Source organism: Halichoerus grypus, chromosome 13, assembly GCF_964656455.1.
Source record: "Halichoerus grypus chromosome 13, mHalGry1.hap1.1, whole genome shotgun sequence".
Lineage (NCBI taxonomy): Eukaryota > Metazoa > Chordata > Mammalia > Carnivora > Phocidae > Halichoerus > Halichoerus grypus.
In genome coordinates, this window is record NC_135724.1 from 71,252,450 (window position 1) to 71,275,096 (window position 22,647).

General features: G+C 41.9%; 1 protein-coding gene across 2 annotated transcripts in view; it reads right to left on the minus strand.

The window, feature by feature from the left end:
• Positions 1 to 22,647, minus strand: part of SLC5A1 (solute carrier family 5 member 1) — a 76,144-nt gene that overhangs the window by 38,710 nt on the left and 14,787 nt on the right. For both annotated transcript variants that reach the window (XM_078060729.1, XM_036074626.2), the window contains exons 3-7: positions 13,427 to 13,531; positions 12,755 to 12,814; positions 11,418 to 11,522; positions 2,221 to 2,326; positions 966 to 1,046 (exon numbers count right to left, since the gene is read on the minus strand). In XM_078060729.1, coding sequence (XP_077916855.1) covers positions 966 to 1,046; positions 2,221 to 2,326; positions 11,418 to 11,522; positions 12,755 to 12,814; positions 13,427 to 13,531 — 457 coding nt within the window. The remainder of the gene's footprint in view (positions 1 to 965; positions 1,047 to 2,220; positions 2,327 to 11,417; positions 11,523 to 12,754; positions 12,815 to 13,426; positions 13,532 to 22,647) is intronic.

The window sequence follows — 22,647 nt, forward strand, 5'->3', positions numbered from 1 at the left end:
CCTGTGAGGGTCTAAACCAATAACCTGTGAAAGTATTTTAACCATAAACCTTTTTAAAAAGGGAAAGTACTTGGACTTATTAAAAGAAAGACCTTGGTTTTGAAGATTCAAAGACGTTTTCCCCTCACCCTTTGCTGTCAGCAGCAGCCTTTAAAATCCTACCACAGAGACCTAGAGACCCACAGACTCAGCCATACCATCCCTGGTCACAACAATGTGGTAGGATGGACAGAGAAAGGGTAAGGAGTCTGGAGCCCTATCACCTCTTTGCTGTGTGTCCTTGAATAAGGCATTCCAGCTTCTGCCCTACAGACCCCACCACCACTACCACCACCACTAGGGAAAAACAAATGGAAGCTCTTGGAAACAGAGAATAGAGAGTAGATAAGAGGCTTCACAGGACACACAGAAAGTATGGGCCCTCTTAAAAAACAAAATGCATTTTATATTCTCCCATAACAAGTACCTCTAGATCTAGGGTCTCCAGTCTTGTCTTTAGAATTTTACAGACAAATAAAATTTCAAAATCGGGGTCAGGGGCCAACATAGACAGGCTAGTTTTTTAAATTTTGTCAAATAAGGACATAAACAAGAAAATGATCACTTACTATCATCAATTCATAAAATAAAGGACATTTAACATCAAATATAGACAAGATGTAATCTGAGGTTTAAGATACAACATTGAATATACTTAGCCTGATGGATATTTAGATGTATCCCTTTTTTTGTCCAGTTTCTCTGTGGAGAGCAGGCCCAGCCTGAGATCTCCAGGGCTGAGGAAGGTGCCCCTACACACCCACTGTGGTGGTCAATTCAGGCTAGACCACTCCCCTGGGGAGGGCAGAGGATACCCAGCTCACTGCCTGGGCCAGCAGCAGGCAGGGAGGTTAGACTTGATTTTTTTCTCCCTAGGCCTCTTCCTCTGCCTCCCTGCCTCCTCAGCCTGCCCCAGCCCCACTTACCAAACCCAGTCAGGATAAAAGACCCCACCAGCATGATCGCCGTCTGCAAAGTGTCGGTGTAAATCACAGCCGCCAGGCCCCCTAAACAGGCAAAGGAAATAATACATGTGACCTAACGTAGGAGGACCACCTGTCTGTGTGGTCCAGCCTACCTCCTTTGCCCACTCCCTGCCCCTCTCCCTCTCCCTCTGCGCATCCTCTGAGAACACCCCTCAGTCACCTGTCTGCCTTTCCTTCCTTCCCTCCCTTGTCTTGTTATAGCAATCTACTACCCAACATGTTCCCACACCTCTACTTCTCACAGAAATGCTGGGAAGACCTTGGAAAAAGGAGACTGTTCCTCCCTATTTGAGAAGGAAGAGTTTGATGTGACTGAAGGCAGAAGATGGTGCAAAGGAGATGGCTGTGGTAAGAACTGTCTCCCACAAACAAAGGCACGGAAGAGCAAAGAGTTAACATCTCTACAAGGCGTTTGGGTGTTACCGAATCTGCACATTTCGAAGGGCTACTTCCATGCACATCTGCTCTCTCTTTACTCAGACCATCTAAGTAATTTCTTGTCCCCAGAGCTGTGTAACTTCTTGTCTCCAAATTCCATTGCTGACCCTGGCTCCCCTATCGGGAACAGAGTAACACCTCTGCAAAGGTGTCCCCAACTGTTCCTTTCATCAGCTTCTCCAGTCACCTCTCGAGTCTTCCTCTAAAATCTCTTTTTTGTGTCACTCCCTCCCTTCCCACCTACAGTGCCTTCCAGTGCCTATCACATCAAATCCAAGGCCTCCTTCTGGCTTCCAAGCCCCCTGCACTGTGACCTCTTTTGAACTATCAGGGCTTATCACTCCACACACACCTCAACTACCTCCCACTGACCACCCTTCTCCAGCCAAACACATCTGCTTGCTCACCCTGCCCCAGCCCCATGCCATGCCCAATCCTGACTCCATTCCCTTGCTTTCCCCATCCCTGCACCTGGCACTCCCTCTCTGATTTTCCCAACTCAGCCAACTTCTATCCACAACCTGGAAGGCCAGTCCCTGCCCCACTTCCTAGAAGAAGCTACATGAACTATTCTGGCCAACACTGGAGTTTTCTGGGACTCCCATATAACTTGTTAGGGTCTGAGCTTTGGGACTAAGCAAACACTCCATTCTAAAACTGTTTCCTGGGTGTATCTCTCCTCCTCGAGAGGAGAAGCTATGTCTCCTACTTCTTCCTCCTTTCCTGGGCTTTGGCTGAGTCATTTGTATGGACTCACCTGTGATTGTGTAAAGGCCAGTGATTGCCAATAAGAGAAATATGGCCAGGTACAGATCCAGACCCAGGGCCAAGTTGATAAATATGGCCCCAGAGAAGATGTCTGCCTGGAAGAAGAGAAGAGGCAGAGTTAGGGGTGAATGAGGCCAGCTGACTGCAGGCTGCACCCAGGGCCTGGCTGAGGCACTTCAGCTGCAGAGACAAGGAGGCAAACTTGGAGGGGGTAGCAGAAGGTGTCTCCTGAGTAATGTCAATACCTGTGATTTCTGGGCCCAATGTTGGCCCACACCCCCCTTGCCCTTTGGCTAAAATCCCCCAATTAAAGGTTCATATTTTTATCCCTGGGTAAGAATATGAAAGACTAGTACTGCACAATGCACATATATGAAGTATCTAAAACACTCAAATTTGTATAATCAAAGACTAGAATGGTGATTACCAGGGGCTGAGGGGAGAAGGAAATGGGGAGTTATTAATCAACAGGCATAAAGTTTCAGTTAAGTAAGATGAGTAAGCTCTAGAGATCTGCCACACAACATTGTGCCTATAGTCAACAATAATGTATTTTACCTTAAAATCTGTCAAAATTTTGATAGATGGCATGTTAAGTGTTCTTACAACAATAAAATAAAATAAAAACACAAACACCTCAGAGTCATGCTCTATTCCTAAGTTTCTCAACAAGCTTTATTCAAGATGATAATAGATATCCCATGGGGGGAGAAAAGGATTCCCTAGTCAGAGATCTGTGAAATGCTGGATTAAGTGAAGTTAAGACAGTTTCCTCACCACACAACTTCCCTGAGCCTTTAATATACAGTATGTACTGTGAATCCCCAGGAAGGGAACATGGTAAATGACCCTTCACAAACTTATTTAACTACAGAACTTTGTTTGCCAAGGAATAACTATTAACACCTTGAGGTTCTTCCCAACCCACCTGTAGACTGCTAATCTAAGCTATTCTCTATCATTTACACCTCAGTGTGCAAAGGTTTATCAGATCTATTCCCAAAAGCAAGTACTAAAGAGTCCATGAGAGGGAAACCCCACCCATACTCTGGAGTGGAGAGAAACTTCAGCAACATCATAGTTTTATCTTCTCAGCCCAGATGGAGTCCACCTTGACTCAAACACAACCAGAACATCACCAATTATCTTTTGCATGGCAAGCTTGTTTCTAGGTGGCTTTATCTAGATTATCTCATGAAACTTTAGGGAGAAGTGTTCCCTCTTCACTCCCAAATTCACCAGTTATGTTCTTGATGCAATTCTCTTTCTCCTCCCTGCCTCATTTAGCCCCATTAAAAAAAAAAAAAAAAAAAAAAAAACCTTCTACCTGGCAGGATGGTGCAGTGGCTAATTTAAACCAAACAGAGAGTACCAGAGTCACCCAAAATGAATTTTCATGGCAGTTCCAAAATACTACCAGGATGGGTAGTATTAAGGGATGATCATGGTAAATCTTTTATTTTCAAATTGCTAGGTGTGAAAGAAACTAGACCCCCCCCCCCAGATGCAATGCACGAGCTGTTTCATTGCATAAAACCTAATATATTTCAGGGCGTGTAACAGGCCACCTAGTCATAACCCGGGGAATGGTGCCCTTGCATCTCCTCTCCAATCTTAGCTTCCCCACCTCCACCTCCTTACAGCTCCTTGGGGCCCTCCAGTGGCTCAGCTCCCCACCAGTCAAATCTCCTATTCCCTGCCTCTATTAGTTGGCAGAGAGATTGTCTCACACCAGCTCCAAGCATATGTGCTAATGCACAACTCCCTCTCCCAAGATGGGTCTCCTAAGGATTGCTGCCTTAGCTCCCCTGCAGATTCTCTAGCCCCAGGGTACTTACTATCATTGTCTTTCCTGGTGGAGGAGGAGACGCAGAGTCAGAAGGTAAGGAGAGAATGGTGACTTAGAAAGAGACCACCCAAGGGCTAGCGGTCAGAGGACCTGGGTTTTAACACCAGTGCTGCGATTATAGGCCTGAGTGACCTTGGATAAAACATTTCATCTCTCCATGTCTCTGTGTTCTCATCTTTAAAGTAAGAAGCTCTGACTCTGAGTGCTTATGATTCTCAGTGGCTGGAAGTGGGAAAGTCCTGCAGCCAAAGAAAACATTCCCCTCCCAGGTCCTGGACCTGTTCCATCCTATCCTCTAAAGCCAAAGAAGAGCCCCCAGCTGCACATCAGCCTTGCTAAGGGTGAAATGGCCACTCCTTCCTGACTCTGCACACTGAGCCATTGGAATTGTGATGAGTATTCTGAGTATTCATAATGCTGGACCCTCTGCTCCCATGCCTCTTTATTATCACATAGTTATTTCAGTTGAAGGGGCCCCTTTATTGATTACACTTCTTACCTCAGGAGTAAATTCTGCCCTTAGAACTCTGAAAACCAGCAGAAGTGCCTCAGGATACTGTGCCATACCTAAGCTCACATTAGCCCAGGTGCTCTGACATTAGTCTTTGAATCCTAGGTGCCCAAACTTTATCTGCTTCACTAGGGTTTTTTTTTTTCCCACCATATCCAGCGAATTTTATAGTTTACCAAATGTTTTCAGGTACATTCATTGTTTTGATCCCCAAAATAAGGTAAAAGGACAAATATATTTTGTCTCTACTCTACAGATGAGAAAGACAAAATTAATGACAAGCTCAAGAGCTAAAATTCGGTTGTCTCCAAGTCCAGTGACTTTCCAAAAACACTAAAAGGTAAGAGTTCTCTTTTCTGGAATATTTTCTGCAGAGAGCAAGATCTTTTATCATTTAAAAAAACATTTTTTACTTACTTTTAAAATAAAATAACTTATGGGTATAGTTGAAAAAAAGCAGCACAGAAAGTTATACACTGAAAAGTAAAAGTGTTCCTACTTCCATCACTCAGACCAAAGGTGACCACTGTTGAGAGCTTTTGGTCCACCGGAGGATTTCTAAATGTCTTGCTGAAAATTATGTCAACCATTAAGTTCCACATCCCCCCAAAATAATAATTATGAAGATGGAAACATGGGAAAATGTATACGGTTTGATGCTAAGATGGGGAAGAAAGATGACAAAATGGTATGCACATACTGATTGCAATTCTGTAAAAGAAAACACACATACGGGCAAAGACAATATGAAATATCTGAATTAGAGTCATAGGATTATGGGTGCTTTTCCACTCCAGATTTTCTTAAATACCATTGTTCCGTTTTTCTTATAAGTTTCAAAAGTGGGGGGAGCAGAAATTTTAAAACACATTATATTCTCTATAGGTATATAAATATACATATATATGTAGTAAAAATATAAAAACAGACCAGAAGAAAACATACCAAGTTTAAGACATGTATAACTTTTAAGAACGGGGTCAAGAAAGGTAGAAATAGGGGTGCCTGGGTGGTTCAGTCAGTTAAGCATCTGCCTTCAGTTCGTCATGATCCCAGGGTCCTGGGATTGAGCCCCGGTTTGGGCTCCCTGCTCAGCAAGAAGTCTGCTTCTCCCTCTCCCTCTGCCCCTCCCCTCTGCTTGTGCGCTCTCTCTCTCTCTCTCAAATAAATAAATAAAATCTTAAAAAAAAAAAAAAGAGCAGAAATAAGCTTTCCATCATACCTGTAATGTTTTATTTCTTTTCTTTAAAAAAATGAGATTTTTTAAGATCTATAGAATCTGGGTGGTGATATTTGCTATATTAGTTTTTGTACTTTTCTGTATGTTTGAAGCATTTTGTTATTTTTTTATTTATAAAAGTAGGGGAATGAATAGGGAAATACACCACCAGCATTGATAGAAAAGAACTCTCCTATAATCCAATGAGACCATTTGTTTCACAGCTCTTCCCAGATTGCTCCTTCTCTAAACTTCTCTTAGCCCTTAATAAAAAAAAAAAAAAAAAAGGAAGGAAACAAGCAAATTTCCCCAATCATGCTAAGCAAAACCAACTTGAAAGGAAATCAAAAATTATCATATTCTAGATCAAGGGTCAGCAAACTTTTTCTATAAAGTTTCAGGTAATAAATGTTTTAGGTTTTATACACCATATAGTCTGTCCAACCTGCTCAATTCTACAGCTGAGACATGAAAGCAGCCATAGACAATACATCAAGTGGGTGTGGCCATGTTCAAATAAAACTATATCTACAGGGGTGCCTGGGTGGCTCAGTCAGTTAAGCATCTGCCTTTGGCTCAGGTCATGATCCCAGGGTCCTGGGATAGAGCCCCATGTAGGGCTCCCTGCTCAGTGGGGAGTCTGCTTCTCCTTCTCCCTCCGCCTCTCCCTGCCGCTTGTGCACTCACTCTCTCTGTCTCTCTCTCAAATAAATAAAATGTTTAAAAAAAAAAAACTATATCTACAAAAACAGGCAGTTGGATTCAGCTCAAAAGCTTTGTTCCCATCACTTTGAAAATTTGACTGAACAACGTCCATGAGACTCATGGGGAATAATAAAATTACAGATTCAGCTGGGAAACCTCTTAGAGTAACTGAGTCTCTGACCATGAGACTTGCATAGATTACTTGTCTCAGCTCTGACACTTTGAGATCCTATGATTTTATATGTGTGCTTTGTGGCCCATTCTGGTCTGAGTTATATCTGAGCACCCAATAAATCCTGCCTGGCAACGACATTTGAGATGGAGAGCCCCATTGCTCAAATTTCTCTTTTCATTTGTGAAAGTGAATGGCTCAGGTAATGAGTATTCAGACCTTAAGTAAAAGCCAAAGCTCTTATTTTTACTCAAGGATCCAAAATGGACAGTGGAGTTGCTATAAAAGTTTACTGCAGTCATGTTAATAGCCCCAGGAAATAGAAACAGGGACATTCGGTCATCACATGTAATGCATAAAATCTGAGGCTTATCTCAAGTCACTATGCACACTTAAATAAGATACATGATACTGGGAAATTTTACAGACCAGAATTCTTCTCAGAACTTGATAAGACAGGGTGCCAGGAACGGGACAGCAGGGAGCCAGTAAAATTCAGAGAAGTACATAGAGGAATAATCAAATCTGGGTCTCAGAGCCCAAAACCTGGCTACAAGATGGTAGTCATAGTCAAGATTCCACACCACTGCTGTTCTATGGCCTGGGTTATATCTGGGCCCTGCACCGAAATGCTTTTTCTCTGCTATCAATTACACACACACTGGATCCCTATAGCCTCCTCTAAGCCTTCCTGGCAGGTCCCTAGTTGCTTCCTGTGTGGACTTGGATCTCACAAGGCCACCCTTCTTCTCTTCTTGCCCATCACAAATTATCCATGCCTCTACATACACACAACAAGATTGATTAATCTTTGTGTGCAATGTAAATAAATACCTATCTTACTTTGTTAACTTATAACTATTTTCTTTTGTCAATGAACTTTGAACTCATGTGTTATCTTAATGTGAGTTCCTAGGAGTTACATTCACCATCAGTGTAATTATTTTAATGATTTCATGCTCTATGACTCATGGTGAACCTGAAGTCAGCCAAACTTATAAAGACAAAGTCTTACGTGTCAACCCTTCCCTGCCCCTGCCCTCTGCTTAAATGTCCCTCCTTCAGATCCTTCATACACCAGCGTGCAGCTGACGCTCTCTCCTCACAGTCCTCTCAAATCCTACTCATGGAAACTTGTTCATATTGTAAGGTTATTTAACTGGCTATCTTAATTTTTCCCATGGTCTTGAATTTTAACTGACTCAGTACCAAAGGAATGAAAGATTTAGAAGTCAGGGGCCACATAATGCCAAAGGTTTTGAGTCAATAACAGGGACCCTGCTGTTCATCCTAGTTCTGCTACTGTTTAACCCCACAGAGTCCCTTCCCTTCCTGGGACCTCAGTTTCTCCAGCTATAAAATGAGAGCATAGAACATAGGACTAGATGATCTATCCCATTCCATCATGCTATGTCTTCATCCCATCCAAACATAGAGCAGAACTGTGAGAAGAACACAGACTTTGGTACTAGAGAGACCTGGGTTCCAATGCCTGATTTTGTTGTGTGATTTAGGACAAATTACCTAATTTCTTTGAGACTCAGTTATTTCATCCATGAAGTGGAAAATAAAATAGAAATCCTTACCATGCAGTACTCATGTGAACTGGAGATGAAAAAAGTAAAGCCCCTTGTGGAATCTAAGCAAAGAGACTGGCATTAAATAAAGGGCAGCTATCATCCTTCTTACACAATATTCAAGAGATTTCTGCCTCTGGGAAGCAGGCAGGGCAGGTAGGATGGTGGGCAAGGCCTCCAGCAAGGAGCCCAGAAATTATACAGAGAGGGAGCAGCCTATACCAAGTACTTTTCAAAAGCAAAATTCAGAAAAAGCTGACTGCTGGGGGATGGGCTCCATCAGGACTTGAGCTGAGCGAGACTGCCCCTCAGCTATCTGGGGGCTCCCAAGTCAAGGGAGGTTTAATCAGTAACCTGAACAATAGGTGATGTGAGTGCAAGGCAGGGAGAGAGGTTGGGCATTTAGTTTATTTATATGACTACCTCACACCAGCTCCAAGGGCAAAGAGTACCCTTTCCATGGCAACTACAGTCAACAGACTTATACCCGCTTGAACTGTGGACTTGGAGAAGGCTTGATTCCAAAAAGGGAAATCCCAGTAGCCTCCTCTACATGCTCATTAGACAGGTGCCACCTCACAAGCTGAACCAAGGAGCAGTTCCCTTGCCAACCCCCACCTAGCTCCAGAATGACCTCCTCTCCCTCCCTGCTTACATTCCTTTTTCTCTTCTTACATCTGCTCTTCTCTCCCTCAGGAAGCCTGATTTCTCCACCCTTACCAGCATTTCCCAGTCTAGTCTCTGCACATTGATATCTAATGACATAGCATTGAAAAGCCCAGGGTCTTCATCTTATAACTAAAAACTAACCCTGAAGGAGGGGAGGAGAAAGTGAAGGTGGTGAAATCATCATATTGGTGGCAAAACACAAAAGCACCAGTCAAGGACAGTAGCAGTTTGAGTCGGGAAGCTGGGCAGGGAGGGAGCAGTGCTCTGGGAATCAGTCCCAACTCCAAAACAAAGTTCTATCAGCCCTATAGGCAAGAGCATGTTTACACTGAGTTGTATAAAAATGTGCAAGACCATTCAATGAGTAAATAATAGTCTCTTCAACAAATGGTGCTGAAAGAACTGGATAAACACATGCAAAAGAGTGAAGTTGAACCCCTGCCTCACGTCATATACAAAAATTAACTCGGAATGGATCAAAGAACTAAATGTAAGAGCTAAAGGTATAAAACTCTTCAGAGAAAATATAGGGGTCAATCTTCATTATCTTGGATTTGGCAATGGATTCCTAGAAATGACAGCAAAAGCATAAGCAACAGAAATAAAAGTAGATAAATGGACTTCATCAAGATTTAAAACTTTTGTGCCTCAAAGGACATTATCAAGAAAATGAAAAAGAAAACCTACAGAATGAGGGGGAAATATTTGCAAATCCTTTATCTGATAAGGGTTTAGTACCTAGAACATATAAAGAATTCTTTCAACTTAACAACAAAAAAAGACAAACCCAATTATTTTTTTTTTTTTAAAGATTTTATTTATTTATTTGAGAGAGAGAGAATGAGAGAGAGCGAGTACATGAGAGGGGAGAGGGTCAGAGGGAGAAGCAGACTCCCTGCCGAGCAGGGAGCCCGATGCGGGACTCGATCCAGGGACTCCAGGATCATGACCTGAGCCGAAGGCAGTCGCTTAACCAACTGAGCCACCCAGGCGCCCAAGACAAACCCAATTAAAAAAAAAAGAGAAGTGTGCACAGGTAGGCCAGGACTAGGGCTGGGAGGTAATGGTACAAAAGAGAAAAATAATTATGGTAAGCTGAAGATATAAATATTTCCTTTAAAGAAAGTATAGTCAAATACAATGTGTAGACTTCATTTAGATTCTGATTCAAAGAAATCAACTATAAGGAGACATTTTTTTATATAATCAGGAAAATCTGGATATGGACCAGGTATTAAACCACCTAAATTAGGAAATTCCTATAGATTTTGCTGTGTGATAATAGCACAATGGTTATGTTTTTTAAAAGTTGAAGATGTATTCTGAAGAAGTCACAGCGAAATGACATAATGTCTGGTATTTGACTTAAAATACTGCTGGGAAAAAAAGTAGAAGAAATAGATGAACAAGAATGACAAAATAATAATCATTATTAAAGCTGAGTGAAAAGTATTAGGTCCACAAGTGTTCATTATACTATTCTATCTCTGGGTATACATGTTTGAAATTTTCCAAAATAAAAAAAATGCAAATGTTATTTAATACTGTTGTTGTCTTGGCTTTAAGTGATCAGGAAAATAAAAGCACTAGCAGCTGTTTTTTCAGCACACTACCTAGCTAGAGCAGAAGGCTCATTTCAGATCCAACCCGACTCAAATTTTATCCAGGACAGATCTTTTGCAAGATGCTGAGATTGATCCAATCTTACCTTTGGTGCTGGATAGAGAAGGACAAGAAAACAGAGGAAAACTGATCATACTCAATGAGAAAACTGATAGAGCAGTGAGCACTTTGTAACTCCCTATGTCTCAGAAAATGTCACTTTTCTCTCAACCCTTGGATTTGGCAATGGATGCTTAGAAATGACACAAAAAAGCATGAGCAACATCAGAAAAAAAAAAAACAGATTAAAAAATTATAACAGACAAGAAGCCTTGTGTAATGAAAAGGACATTGAAGTGGAGCCAGAAGTTTGGGTTCTACTCCTGACTCAGGATCCTGAGCAAGTATTTTCAATTCCCAGTTTTCATTTCCCTATCCATAAAAGAAAAGGGAGAATTTCTGAGGTCCCTTCAAGAGTTGTCACTGACTGCGCATGTTTAAGTGTATTAGAAATATCACCTAGAGCCAGATTCTGATCCCTTCAGGCACAAAGGCTCACAGCTAACTCTAAGGTTGGAACCAGCCCTTAGATATTGCTAATTCCCTTTCAGTCTTCTATTAAGAACAGTTTTCACTGAAACTCCTCGAACCTGTTTATGTTTTTAACCTTCCACACGGTAGAGGATAAGGAGTTCCATGTGTTAACTCCTTGATGCATGAAATAGGACTTTACCCTAAGGAGCAAGAAGACCTAAGGTACCAAGTTAATAGAAACAAATACTGCTGCCCCTTGGTGGGCCAATATGTGCTGAGGAGCAGGAGTGGGCAGGTAGACATTGGTCAGTAGACAGCTAATGCCAGTCCCCAGGGCAGTGGACTCACCGAGATCTTGGTTAAAATGTAGAGTAACAGGGACAGAACAGAGAGGTAGATCTGGATCCGCTTGCCTCCAAATCGTTTCCTCAGGTACTCTGGCATTGTCACCACCTGCATGGGATGTAAGAGAGGTCATTGCCAGCCAAAGTGACCAGAAGACTCAGAGCAAGCAGAGCAGTGGCATCCACCATGGCATCAGAAGTATGATCAAGGGCTAACCATCATGGGTCAGAGAAGTCTGTAAGGTAGCCAGATGGCCCCCATTCTTCAATCCCATCTCAATCCCATATGCCCTACTACTGCAAGTTTAGGGCATTATCCCAGGACATTGAAGGTGCTCAATAGACACTTTTTTTAAATGAACACATGAATACATAACCAAGAAAGCAGATTTTTGCCCTGAAAGAGGAGGTGATAGATATGCATTCCTATACAGAGTGCCTACTGTAACAAGACATTATACCAATGGTAGCATCTGTTCAGTGCACCAAATTGGCAAGGCTGGGTGTGTGCTTCACCTTGCCAAGGATTGTAGCTGCAGACCTGCTCAACTGTTCTCCCAGGTACTTTCTGCAAATTCTGACTGTACTTCTGTCTCATTTTCTCAACCCTGAGCCTACTGTCTTCTGGGATCACACACATGTCACCAATAGTCCATGAGCCTCCAGAAGATGTAGAGTCTGCCCTGTGTTTTTTCTGTATTGCTTTCAGCTCCTAATGTAGGTATTCATTATATCTCACTAAACAGGTGCCACCAAAGCTGTCTTATGTAAAATGTCAGAGAGATTTAGTCAAGAGACTGAGCATGCATTCGATAGTTGAGTACCAGCTGCAAGAACTATTGACATATGTAAATGAAGGGGAAATACAGTTCTTTTTCTCATGCTGCTTCCCTTCCAGGAGCAGAGGCACACAGCTATATACCATGAGCAAATGCATAGCAGTGCCTTTCAAGTGCACACCCAATGTGAGGGGACATGATGCTTAAGAGGGCTCTGAATAGAATGAGGTTGTTTAGAGGGCTTCTTAGACAGTCAAGTCGTGGCTGAGTGGATCTGTTGAATGCCTCTAAAAGTAGTCAAAAATTTTATAACCTGGAAAAGAAAACCAAGGCGCAGGTGTTCTCTGCCATTTATGCTATAAAGTCTCCTCTGCCCTTCAGGAGGATGGAGCTCATATTATATATGTGTGTGTGTTATACATATATATATTATATATATATATGATATGTGTATCATATATAATATGTGTATTATATATTATATATGTGTCTATATATAGTGTATATATATATGTATGTGTATATATATAGCACAAAATAGAATAACAGAGCAAATACTTACCCCAGCCTTAATGTAAATGGGAACAAAAACCCAGCCCAAGGCAACCACCCAAATCAGGGCCTGAAACAAACAAAAAAAATAGGTAGAGTCAAACCAGGAGGAACCTTAGCCCATTCTGCTGCCTGCCCTCAAATACTACAGGAAAATCACCAAGCATTTTCTCTTGGGGCTCTGGGGACAACTCCCTAAGTGGCCATCAGAAACTGAAAGAGGGCTTTGCTGCCTGATTGGCCCACAGGAATGGTAGTTGGGCAATAGTGTAGGGGACTCCAGGGGGCTGCCCGCTGACATCATAGCTCCTTTTGCCTCTTCTCTGGTTTACAAGGAGTAAAATACCACTTAGAGAACTTTTAAATAATAATAATAATGATAATGGAAATCTGGTGGTAAGAATTTCCAAACCTCCAATATGGCCAAAAGGGTACAGAAGGATTTGGATTTTTAAGAGAAGAAAAAAACACTATTGCCATCATATCAGTGGTTTTCTCATGCTACTCTGTGGAAGGGCAGCAGGACCATGGACCTCCTGAAGCTGTGCCCCTCCTCCAACTGCCTCAGAGAGTGGCCCTGGTTGGTTCCCTAACACTTAGAGCATCTCTAAGCATAGATTGAACTGGCTGACTGCTAAACCTCCTTCCAGCCCCAGGACACAGTGTCTCTGATGTTACTCACATTCCATTCAAAGCCTCCAATGGCAATGCCTGCAGCAGCTCCTGTCCCCGCCAGCCCCACAAAGTGGCCACTTCCAATGTTACTGGCAAAGAGAGATGCTCCAATCTGGAAACACAAAGAGAAAGTCTGGTAAGGACTCTATGTTCCACCAGGACACTCAGAGGTAGACCAAACAGGGAAGAGGCATGTCACCCACAAGAGGGACAAGAAAGAGCAGAGGCAGGCTGGGAACTTGACTGAATGTCTGTAGGGATCACTGATTCACAAGGTGGATATGGAGTCTTACATAATAGTGAAGATGAAAAGGAGAAGACTGGGGAAGAGGCAGTGTGTATCCCCAAAGCAGATCATCTTTGGGTCCTTTCTCAGCCCAATGGCCAATAACAAAGAAGACATGGGAAACTCCACAGCCCACCAAGCCTTCCTTATAAGTCTTCCAAAAGGCTGTCTGCTCAGAAGCAGGCCCTGTGCCATTCATCTCTGTGTCCCCCAACACTCCTGACAAAGGACTGGCTCTCAGTAAATGTTGACCAATACTGGCTCCCAGTAAATGTGGACAGTTTTGATAAAAGGAATCATTTAAAGGAAGTCTCTGGGCCTTAGTCCTCTCACTTATCAGAGAAGGCAGGGGTTAGAGTCTATAATTTACAGATGATTCCTAGCTATTAAATTCTATGATCCCCACTGGATGTTATATACGACTGATGAATCACTGACCTCTGCCTCTGAAACCAATAATACATTATATGTTAATTGAATTTAAATAAAAAATTTTAAAAAATGCTATGATCCCATGTGCCCCCAAGTAACATGAGATGCTACTAATAATAACTCTCTAAATCAATATAGTATTTTTATTTTTTATTTTTTACAAAAGTTTACTAGACTCCATGGACACATACACTGCATTTTTCAAGGATATACATATATCTAAATACATAGGTTAGAAGACAGATTGGAAGGATATATATTTCAAACCCAAGATTGGAAGCCTGGAAGGAAAAAGGAGAATGAGACTATGAATGGGAGATGAAGGAGAAAACATCAGGTAAAACAAGAGAGGGGTCTTGCACTAACCAATCATGAGATACTGTGCCATCAACTCAACTGTATCTGAAGCCCAAGAGAACTCTAGAAATTTCTAGAGTCCTTCTGTACCCAGGAGGAGAAGCATAGCACCATTTGATAAGTACCAAACTAGTATAATTATCCCCATTCTTGCTGAGCAATGGGGGAAGGCTGGTAGTTACTTGTCTAATATCCCTAAGATGGAACAAATCTGGAACAAAACACAGAACGCTATTTCCCAAAAGACAGATTACTCCAAGAAACTGTCCTAACTATATCAGCCCCTATCCCCAATATAAGGCAATGGATGCTTAGTACCAAATAGTTAAGTAAGAGAAGGAGTTCCCTGAAGGCCAGGCCAGAAGGTGTCTGGAATGATAAGATAATGGTATAAAATTGCATTCATTAATTCACTCAATGAATATTAATTTAGTATCGACTCAATGTATCAAGCACTCTTCTAGACGCTGGAGAATCCACTATGAATAGCACAGACAAGATCCCTACTCTTCAGAAGCTTATATTCTAAGCATGGAGGACATTAGGAGAAGGAAGGGAAAAATTGGGGGGGAGGGGAATTGGAGGGAGAGATGAACCATGAGAGACTATGGACTCTGAGAAACAAACAGGGTTTTAGAGGGGAGGGGGGAGGGGGGATTGGTTAGCCCGGTGATGGGTATTAAGGAGGGCACGTACTGCATGGAGCACTGGGTGTTATACGAAAACAATGGATCGTGGATCACCACATCAAAAACCAATGATGTATTGTATGGTGACTAACATAACATAATAAAATTTAAAAAAAAAAAAAAAGGGTCTGCCTTCAGCTCAGGTCATGATCTCAGGGTCCTGGGATCAAGTCCTGCATCGGGCTCTGTGCTCAGCAGGGAGTCTGCTTCTCCCTCTGTGCCCCACCCCCACTCGTGCTCTCTTTCTCTCAAATAAAAATAAAAACTTAAAAAAAAAAAAGCTTATATTCTAAAAGAGGAAACATAAATAAATTTTTTAAAAAGAGAGATCAGAGAATGACGAGTAGAGAGGATGTGATGGAATAACTAGTTGCAACTGGAGTCAGGAGATCCCTCTGTGTGGATGACCTCTAAGTTAAGATTGAAGTGATAAAAGAAGTCCACTATGTCAAAATCAGAAAGAAAGTAGTCATAGTTGAGAAGCAAAAAGGCCAGAGTGGCTGGAGTGTGGTAGGCAAGGAGGAGGGTGTTGTGAGATGAGGCTGGGAAGCTGGGCAGGCATACATCATGTAGGTCCTAGCAGGCAAGGATAGGAAGTTTGGATTTTATTCTAAGTGTGGGAAGCCACTGGAGGGTTTTTTTTTTTTGGTGGGTGGGGAGGCAGAGGGAGAGAGAGAATCTTAAGCAGGCTCCACGCCCAGCACATGAGTCCGACACAGGGTTCAATCTCACAACCCTGATATCATGACCTAAGCCAAAATCAAGAGTCAGATGCTCAACCAACTGAACCACCCCGGCACCCCACCACTACAGTGTTTAGTCAGGGGAGGGACAGGACTTAATTTGCTTTTAAAGATTGTTCTCAAGCACATGGCGAATGTAGTGCTTGGGGCAAGGGGGAAAACAGAGAAACTGTATAGGAAGTTAATGCTGTATCTACATTAGAGGACAGTGGCTTGGTCTCTGGTAGTAACAGTCAAGACAAAGGCAAGTGTAGAGATTGAAGAGTATTTTAGAAATAAAGTTGACAGGAGTCCTAAATCTAGGAATTACCCTTGACGGATCAGATGTGGGAAACAAGGGAGAGAGTAATCAACAGTAACTCCTAGATTCAGGACTTGAGTAGGTGGGTGCCATTTATTAAGAGGAAAATGGATCCATAGATGAGTGGATAAAGAAGATATGGTAAATATATACAATGGAATATTACTCAGCCATAAAAAAAGAATGAAAACTTGTCATTTGCAACAACTTGAATGGACCTAGAGAGTATAATACCAAGTAAAATAAGTCAGTCAGAGAAAGACAAATATCATATGATGTCATTCATATGTGGAATTTAAGAAAAAACAAAACAAACAGAAAAAAGAGACAAAAAAATCACTCTTAAATACAGAGAACAAATTGTTGATTGCCAGAGGGGAGGTTTCAGGGGATGGGTGAAATAGATAAAAGGGATTAAGTGTACATGTATCTTGATGAGCACTGAGAGTTGTATAGAATTGTTGAATCATTATATTATATACCTAAAATTAATATAACGCTGTATTTAATTATACTTGAAATTTAAAAAAGAAGAAGGGGAAATTGGGAGGAAAGGAGGCTGTTCAGAGACATTCACCTCTTTCTCCTCAAAACTTGGTGGGGCTAACAGTCCACTTTTAGTCCGAATTCCCTTCTGCATGTAGCCTGCCTGTCCTGGCCCATTACCTTTGCATTTATCATCTCTCACTTGATAAATTATTAAGCCTAATGTTGTACTATTAAGGGCATAATTACCAGTAATGATTAACTACCTTAGATTAACCTTAAATTCAAGAAGTCTTCTCCAACATCCCCCCCAAAGGGAAACACTGGACTTTAAGCAGTTGCAGGCTTTCCTGAGGTACTCCCTCACCATCTGATGGAATGGGGATCAGGAGAGCTTTGGGGTTACCACATGTCCTGCCCAGATTCAGTTAATTTCTGTCATGATCACTACTATTCTCCCAGTCACTTGCCCTGGCCTCATTCTGGACTTCCTCCCTTCACCCCATGGCCTTAACTCAATCATTTACCAAAACCCTGACTCTGCCTTCACAATGTTAAAGGCATCTAGCACTTCTTATACTGCCCTTGTATAGGCTGTAATTATCTCTCAGCAGGCTTCTGGATGATCTCCAGTCTCCCCCTACCCACATGGCCAGTTCCATAAAGCACAACTCTGATCAAGCCACATTTCCATATTCAAAGACCCTCCACAGCCCCCAAATGGGCCTGCAAAGCAGTCTTCCTGGAAGTTCCAGGTTTAAAGATGTAGTCCTCGGGGTGCCTGGTTGGTTAAGCATTTGCCTTTGGCTCAGGTCATAATCCCTGGGTCCTGGGATCAAGCCCTGCGTCTGGCTCCCTGCTCAGTGGTGAGCCTGCTTCTCTCCCCACCCCCACTCATGTTCTCTCTCTCTCTCTCTTAAATAAATAAATAAAATCTTTTAAAAATCTACCAAAAAAAAAAAGATGTAGTCCTAGGAATTCAACAAGATTTCAAGTTAAAATCCCCTCCAGTGAGAAGTATGAAATTAAAAAATTAGAGTTTGAATACTTTCTTGACCTCTTACTATCTGGGTGATCATAATATCTGTGAGCTTCAATTTCTCTCATGACAGGGTTATTCAGGAGTCAAATGAGATTATGAATCAGTAATGACTGACATTTAGCCAGCCCTCAATCAGAGTCCTTACTCTCCTCCAAGAGGACAAAGACAATTCACAAGACCTACAATGGACAATGTTATAGACTGAATTGTGTTCCCCAAAAATTTATGTGTTGTAGTCCTAACCTTCTAATGTGACTTTATTTGGAGATAGGGTAATTAAGGTTAAATTAAGTCATAAGGGTGGGGCCCTAATCTGATAGGACTGGTTCTTATAAGAAGAGGAAGAGACATCATCTCTCTCTCCCCCCTCTCCCCCCTCCCCCTCTCTCCCTCTCTCCTTCTCCCCCTCTCTCTCCCTCTCCCTCCTTCTCTCTCCCTCTCTCTCCCTCTCTCCCCTCTCCCTCTCCCTCCCCCCTTCCCCTGTCCCCCCCCATTCTCTACTCAGAAAAGAGGATACACAGACAGAAGGTAGTCATCTACAAGCCAGAAAAAGAGGTCTCACCAGAAACCAACCCTGACAGCACCTTGATCTTGAGCTTCCAACCTCCAGAAATGTGGAAAAATAAATTTCTCTTGTTTAAGCCTCCAAGTCTATGGTATTTTGTTATGGCAGCCCAAGCAGACTAGTAACAGACACCACTGCTTTATCATTTCCACTCCCCCGCCAGGTTTTCAACTCTGCCTTCCTCCCACTAAAGCTCATTAACAATGCTTTCATCACTCTGATTTCCCAAACACTCTGTCCACTCCTCACCCACATTCATGCCCATTTGGGAATCACGCCCCATCCAGGGAGTGACCCGGTGACATGAATAATCATGGCCTTCTCTATAATTTCCTCCCACCATCCCTATGAGTTCAGGATTTTAGACTTCATCTAAAATTCCCCCAGCTTGACCTTCCTTCTCACTAACTTCTTTCCAAGCCTTCCTCATCCCCTGATGGGATTCAGGAAGCTATTACAAGTATTTAGATGGCTTTGCTGTAATTGTGCAAGTTGAGCTGGGTCTGACCACACCCAACAGGTTTGATAGCATGGTAATTGGGGAAATAACATAATGTGACATCAAAAATGGCAAAAAGACTATGTTTCCCTTTGAATTTTGGGAAATTCATAATCACATTTTACTGCCTAAACTTCCTACCCTAGAAAGTTGGCAGGAGAGGAAATATATGGAGAAATTATAGAATCATAAGTCTTCCAGAGTTGTATGGACCCACAAATGTCACAGCTTGAATCCCCTCTGCAACAACCCCCTAAGTGATGGTCAGTTTCTGGATGCACACCTCTACTGACAGAGAGCTCCCCACTTTACAATGCAGCTGAAACCATAGAGCAATTCTAGTGGTTAAAAAGTTCTTCTTTACCTTGAGCTGAAATCTACCCATCTGGCTACTTCTGCCTTCTGGAGTGATACAGAACAAGTCAAATCTCTCTTCCACAAGCTAGCTCTTCCAATGTCTAAGGAAAGGGGGTTGTGCCTACCCTCAAATCTTCTCTGGGCTAAGCTTCCTCTTTTCATGTGTCTAATCCTCACTGGCCATGGACTTGAATCTCATCAGAAATTACAGGCCTTCAAGGCTGTCTGCAACCCAGCCCCCTCCTCCTTCTCCATCCCCAGCAGCCTCTCCATACTGTTTCGTATCCCTTACACTCCGCTAAATTACACTGACTCAGTTTCCTAGATATGCTCTGGGCTTTCCTACCTTCTGTTTTTATTTATGCCATTTCCCTCTGCTTGAATCTCCTCTCCATCAAACTCTGATGTCCCCAAAACACTGACCCAGTCTTCAAAAGGAATCCTAGTTCTATCTCTCCACTGACACCATTCAGAGCTGATCTCTTCCTCCTCCAATCTCTTACTCCCACTCCCCCTCTGTTGCACTCTCCTGGGGCATGACACTGTTTCTGCACAAGTGTTGCCCCCCACATATCTTCTAGTCCTCAAAGAGCATTTCTGCTTCTGTCTAGCATAGAACCTTTCTTGCACGTGACAAGCATGCCATAAAAGTCTGCTGAGTGAGTGAGTGGGTTGGTGTATCAATTCCTAGGATGCTGGCGATCAAGTGCCTTAGAGTTGTATTTATTCCCACTGGCTGCTTAGAGTTGGGACTCTTCATAGGGATGTGGCAAGGATGGCTCTCTCCTGAGCAAGAGGCAATAAACTTGGCCTGCTAGGCCCAGATGGTGCCCAGCAGAACAATGGGGCATGCTAGGACTATGCACTACTCTGAGATGTTAATGTGGTGACCTGTAAGATCACTGTTAGTAACAACAAGACCTCAGGTGGAATCTGACCTTCTGGGTTAGTCCATCAAACAGGCAAGTAAATAGGTTCTCCCATATATTTCTGACATAAATGTAATTCCAGAAAGTAGTTTGTTGGTACATATCAAAATCTCATCTCCTTCCACCATATGATCCTACTTTTAGTACTCTACCTTAAGCAAATTATCAGAAATACAAAGATTTATATATAAGAATTTCATTAGTATGTTCATTGCCATGTTATTTACAATACAGGAGAGTTTGGAAACAACATAAATGTCCAACAATAGGAAGACAACCGGATAAATTAAGGTACATACCTGTGATGGAGTATTACACAGCCATTAAAATCATTGAAGAATTTGTTATGATGGGAAGATGAAAGTGATAAAATGTCAAATAAAAAATAACATACAAGGTTTTATAGAGAGAGATAGTGATAGAGATAGGGATATATCTCCAAGTTTAACAGTGGTTATCTATGAAAGAGAAAATAATGAATGTGTTTTTGTACCTTTTTTGTACTTTTCCAATCTTTCCACAATGAGTTTGTGTAATTTTATAAGGAACACAATTCTTTAAAACCTTTAACAATAAAGGGAAATCATTCCAGAACTGTCTCAGATTCACTTGCAGAGCCTGAGAACAAAGCATGCAGGAAAGTTATGTCTTTGTTGGGGGCAATATAAGAAAAGACATGAAAATGTCATTGAATGCTACCTAAAAATTATGTTCTGTGTGACAGGAAAAAGAAAATAGGAAATATATGGGACAGCCTATTTACTTGCCAACATCCAGTCATCTGATGTTAGAACTGGAATTACCTTGGAAATAATTAAGGTCAAGCTTGTTATTTTCAAATGAAAACAAAATTATAGCCCAGAGGAAGAAAGTGATTCAAGTTTACACATTAATGTTATCTTTACTTCCACACCTTTAAGAAAGTAAAATAGTATGACACTCCAAACTCTAACCCAAGAGTCAAGAATTGCTTAAGGCAATGGACGACATCTGTGTGTGTCTTCCTTGTTTCACCATCAGAGGCAGCTAATGGATTTACAAAAAGTATCAATAATCATGCTTGAAAGCATAATTAAGTGGTATGGACCCCACTCTCTTCCCTTCCTTCTAAGCACACTGGGAGACTTCAAATCTTATTCTAATCTTGGCTCTGTCAAAACAAATTATATGACCATGAGCCAGTCACTTCCTGGTCTTGAGCCTCAGTTTCCTCCACTATAAAATGAGGATAAGAATCCTTAGCTTACCTCACAACAGGGTTCTCAGGCTTAAATGAGGTGACAAATATGAGACACCATTAAGAAAGTTTTGCCCCTAGGGGCACCTGGATGGCTCAGTAGTTAAGTGTCTGCCTTTGGCTCAGGTCATGATTCCACGGTCCTGGGATCCAGCCACATTGGGCTCCCTGCTTGGCGGGAAGCCTGCTTCTCCCTCTCCCACTCCCCTTGCTTGTGTTCCCTCTCTCGCTGTGTCTCTCTCTGTCAAATAAATAAATAAAAATCTTTTTAAAAAAAAGAAAGAAAAAAAGAAAAGTTTTGCCCCTGTATGAGGAAAGTGGCAGGCGAGAACAAAAAAAGAAAAGAAAGATAAGGGAGCATGTGATGTGATGAGCACTGGGTGTTATACACAACTAATGAATCATTGAACATTACATCAAAAATTAATGATGTAGTATATGTTGGCTAATTGAAATTAAATTTAAAAAAAAGAAAAAGTTCTGTTTCACAAAGGCATGCAATTCTGAAGAAATACTGATAATGCTTTTGTACAGCCCATGTTTTTATGGAGTGCCCCGAATTTCCTGAAAGAAACAGAATGGTCGTTTTCTCTTAGAGGGAGCAAGATCTTCACAGCTCAATTGGAAAATACACTCAGTTAATTTCAGGAAACTGTTTTCTTTGTTAATGGACCATATAATACCCAGAATGTCCAGAGCTCTAGAGATGGCTTTTTGCTCCCAACTTCTATCTTCCCTTTAAGGAATGATACAAGAATATCCCAGAGCCTCCTCTCCACCCTTTCTCTGGGCTGTGCTAGATGCTTGCCTTGAGATATCCTCAGACAATGGTTCTCAAACTGTAGCATGCATCAGAATCTACAGAATGGTTTTTTTTTTTAAGATTTTATTTATTTATTTGACAGAGAGAGAGACAGCAAGAGAGGGAGCACAAGCAGGGAGAGTGGGAGAGGGAGAAGCAGGCTTCCCGCTGAGCAGGGAGCCCAATATGGGACTCGATTCCAGGACCCTGGGACCATGCCCTGAGCCGAAGGCAGAAGCTTAACGACTGAGCCACCCAGGCACCCCCAGAATCTAAAGTAAAAATACAGAACATCCAGTTATATCTGAATTTCAGAGAAACAAATTCAGTTTTAATAATATTATGTTCAAATATTGCATAAGACATTACACTAAAAAAGTATTCATTGTTTCTCTGAAATTCAGATTTAATTAGCCATCCTATATTTTTATTTGCTAAATCTGGCAACTCTAATCACAATCACCTGGAAATTTTGTTAAACCACAGATGGTTGAATCCCATCC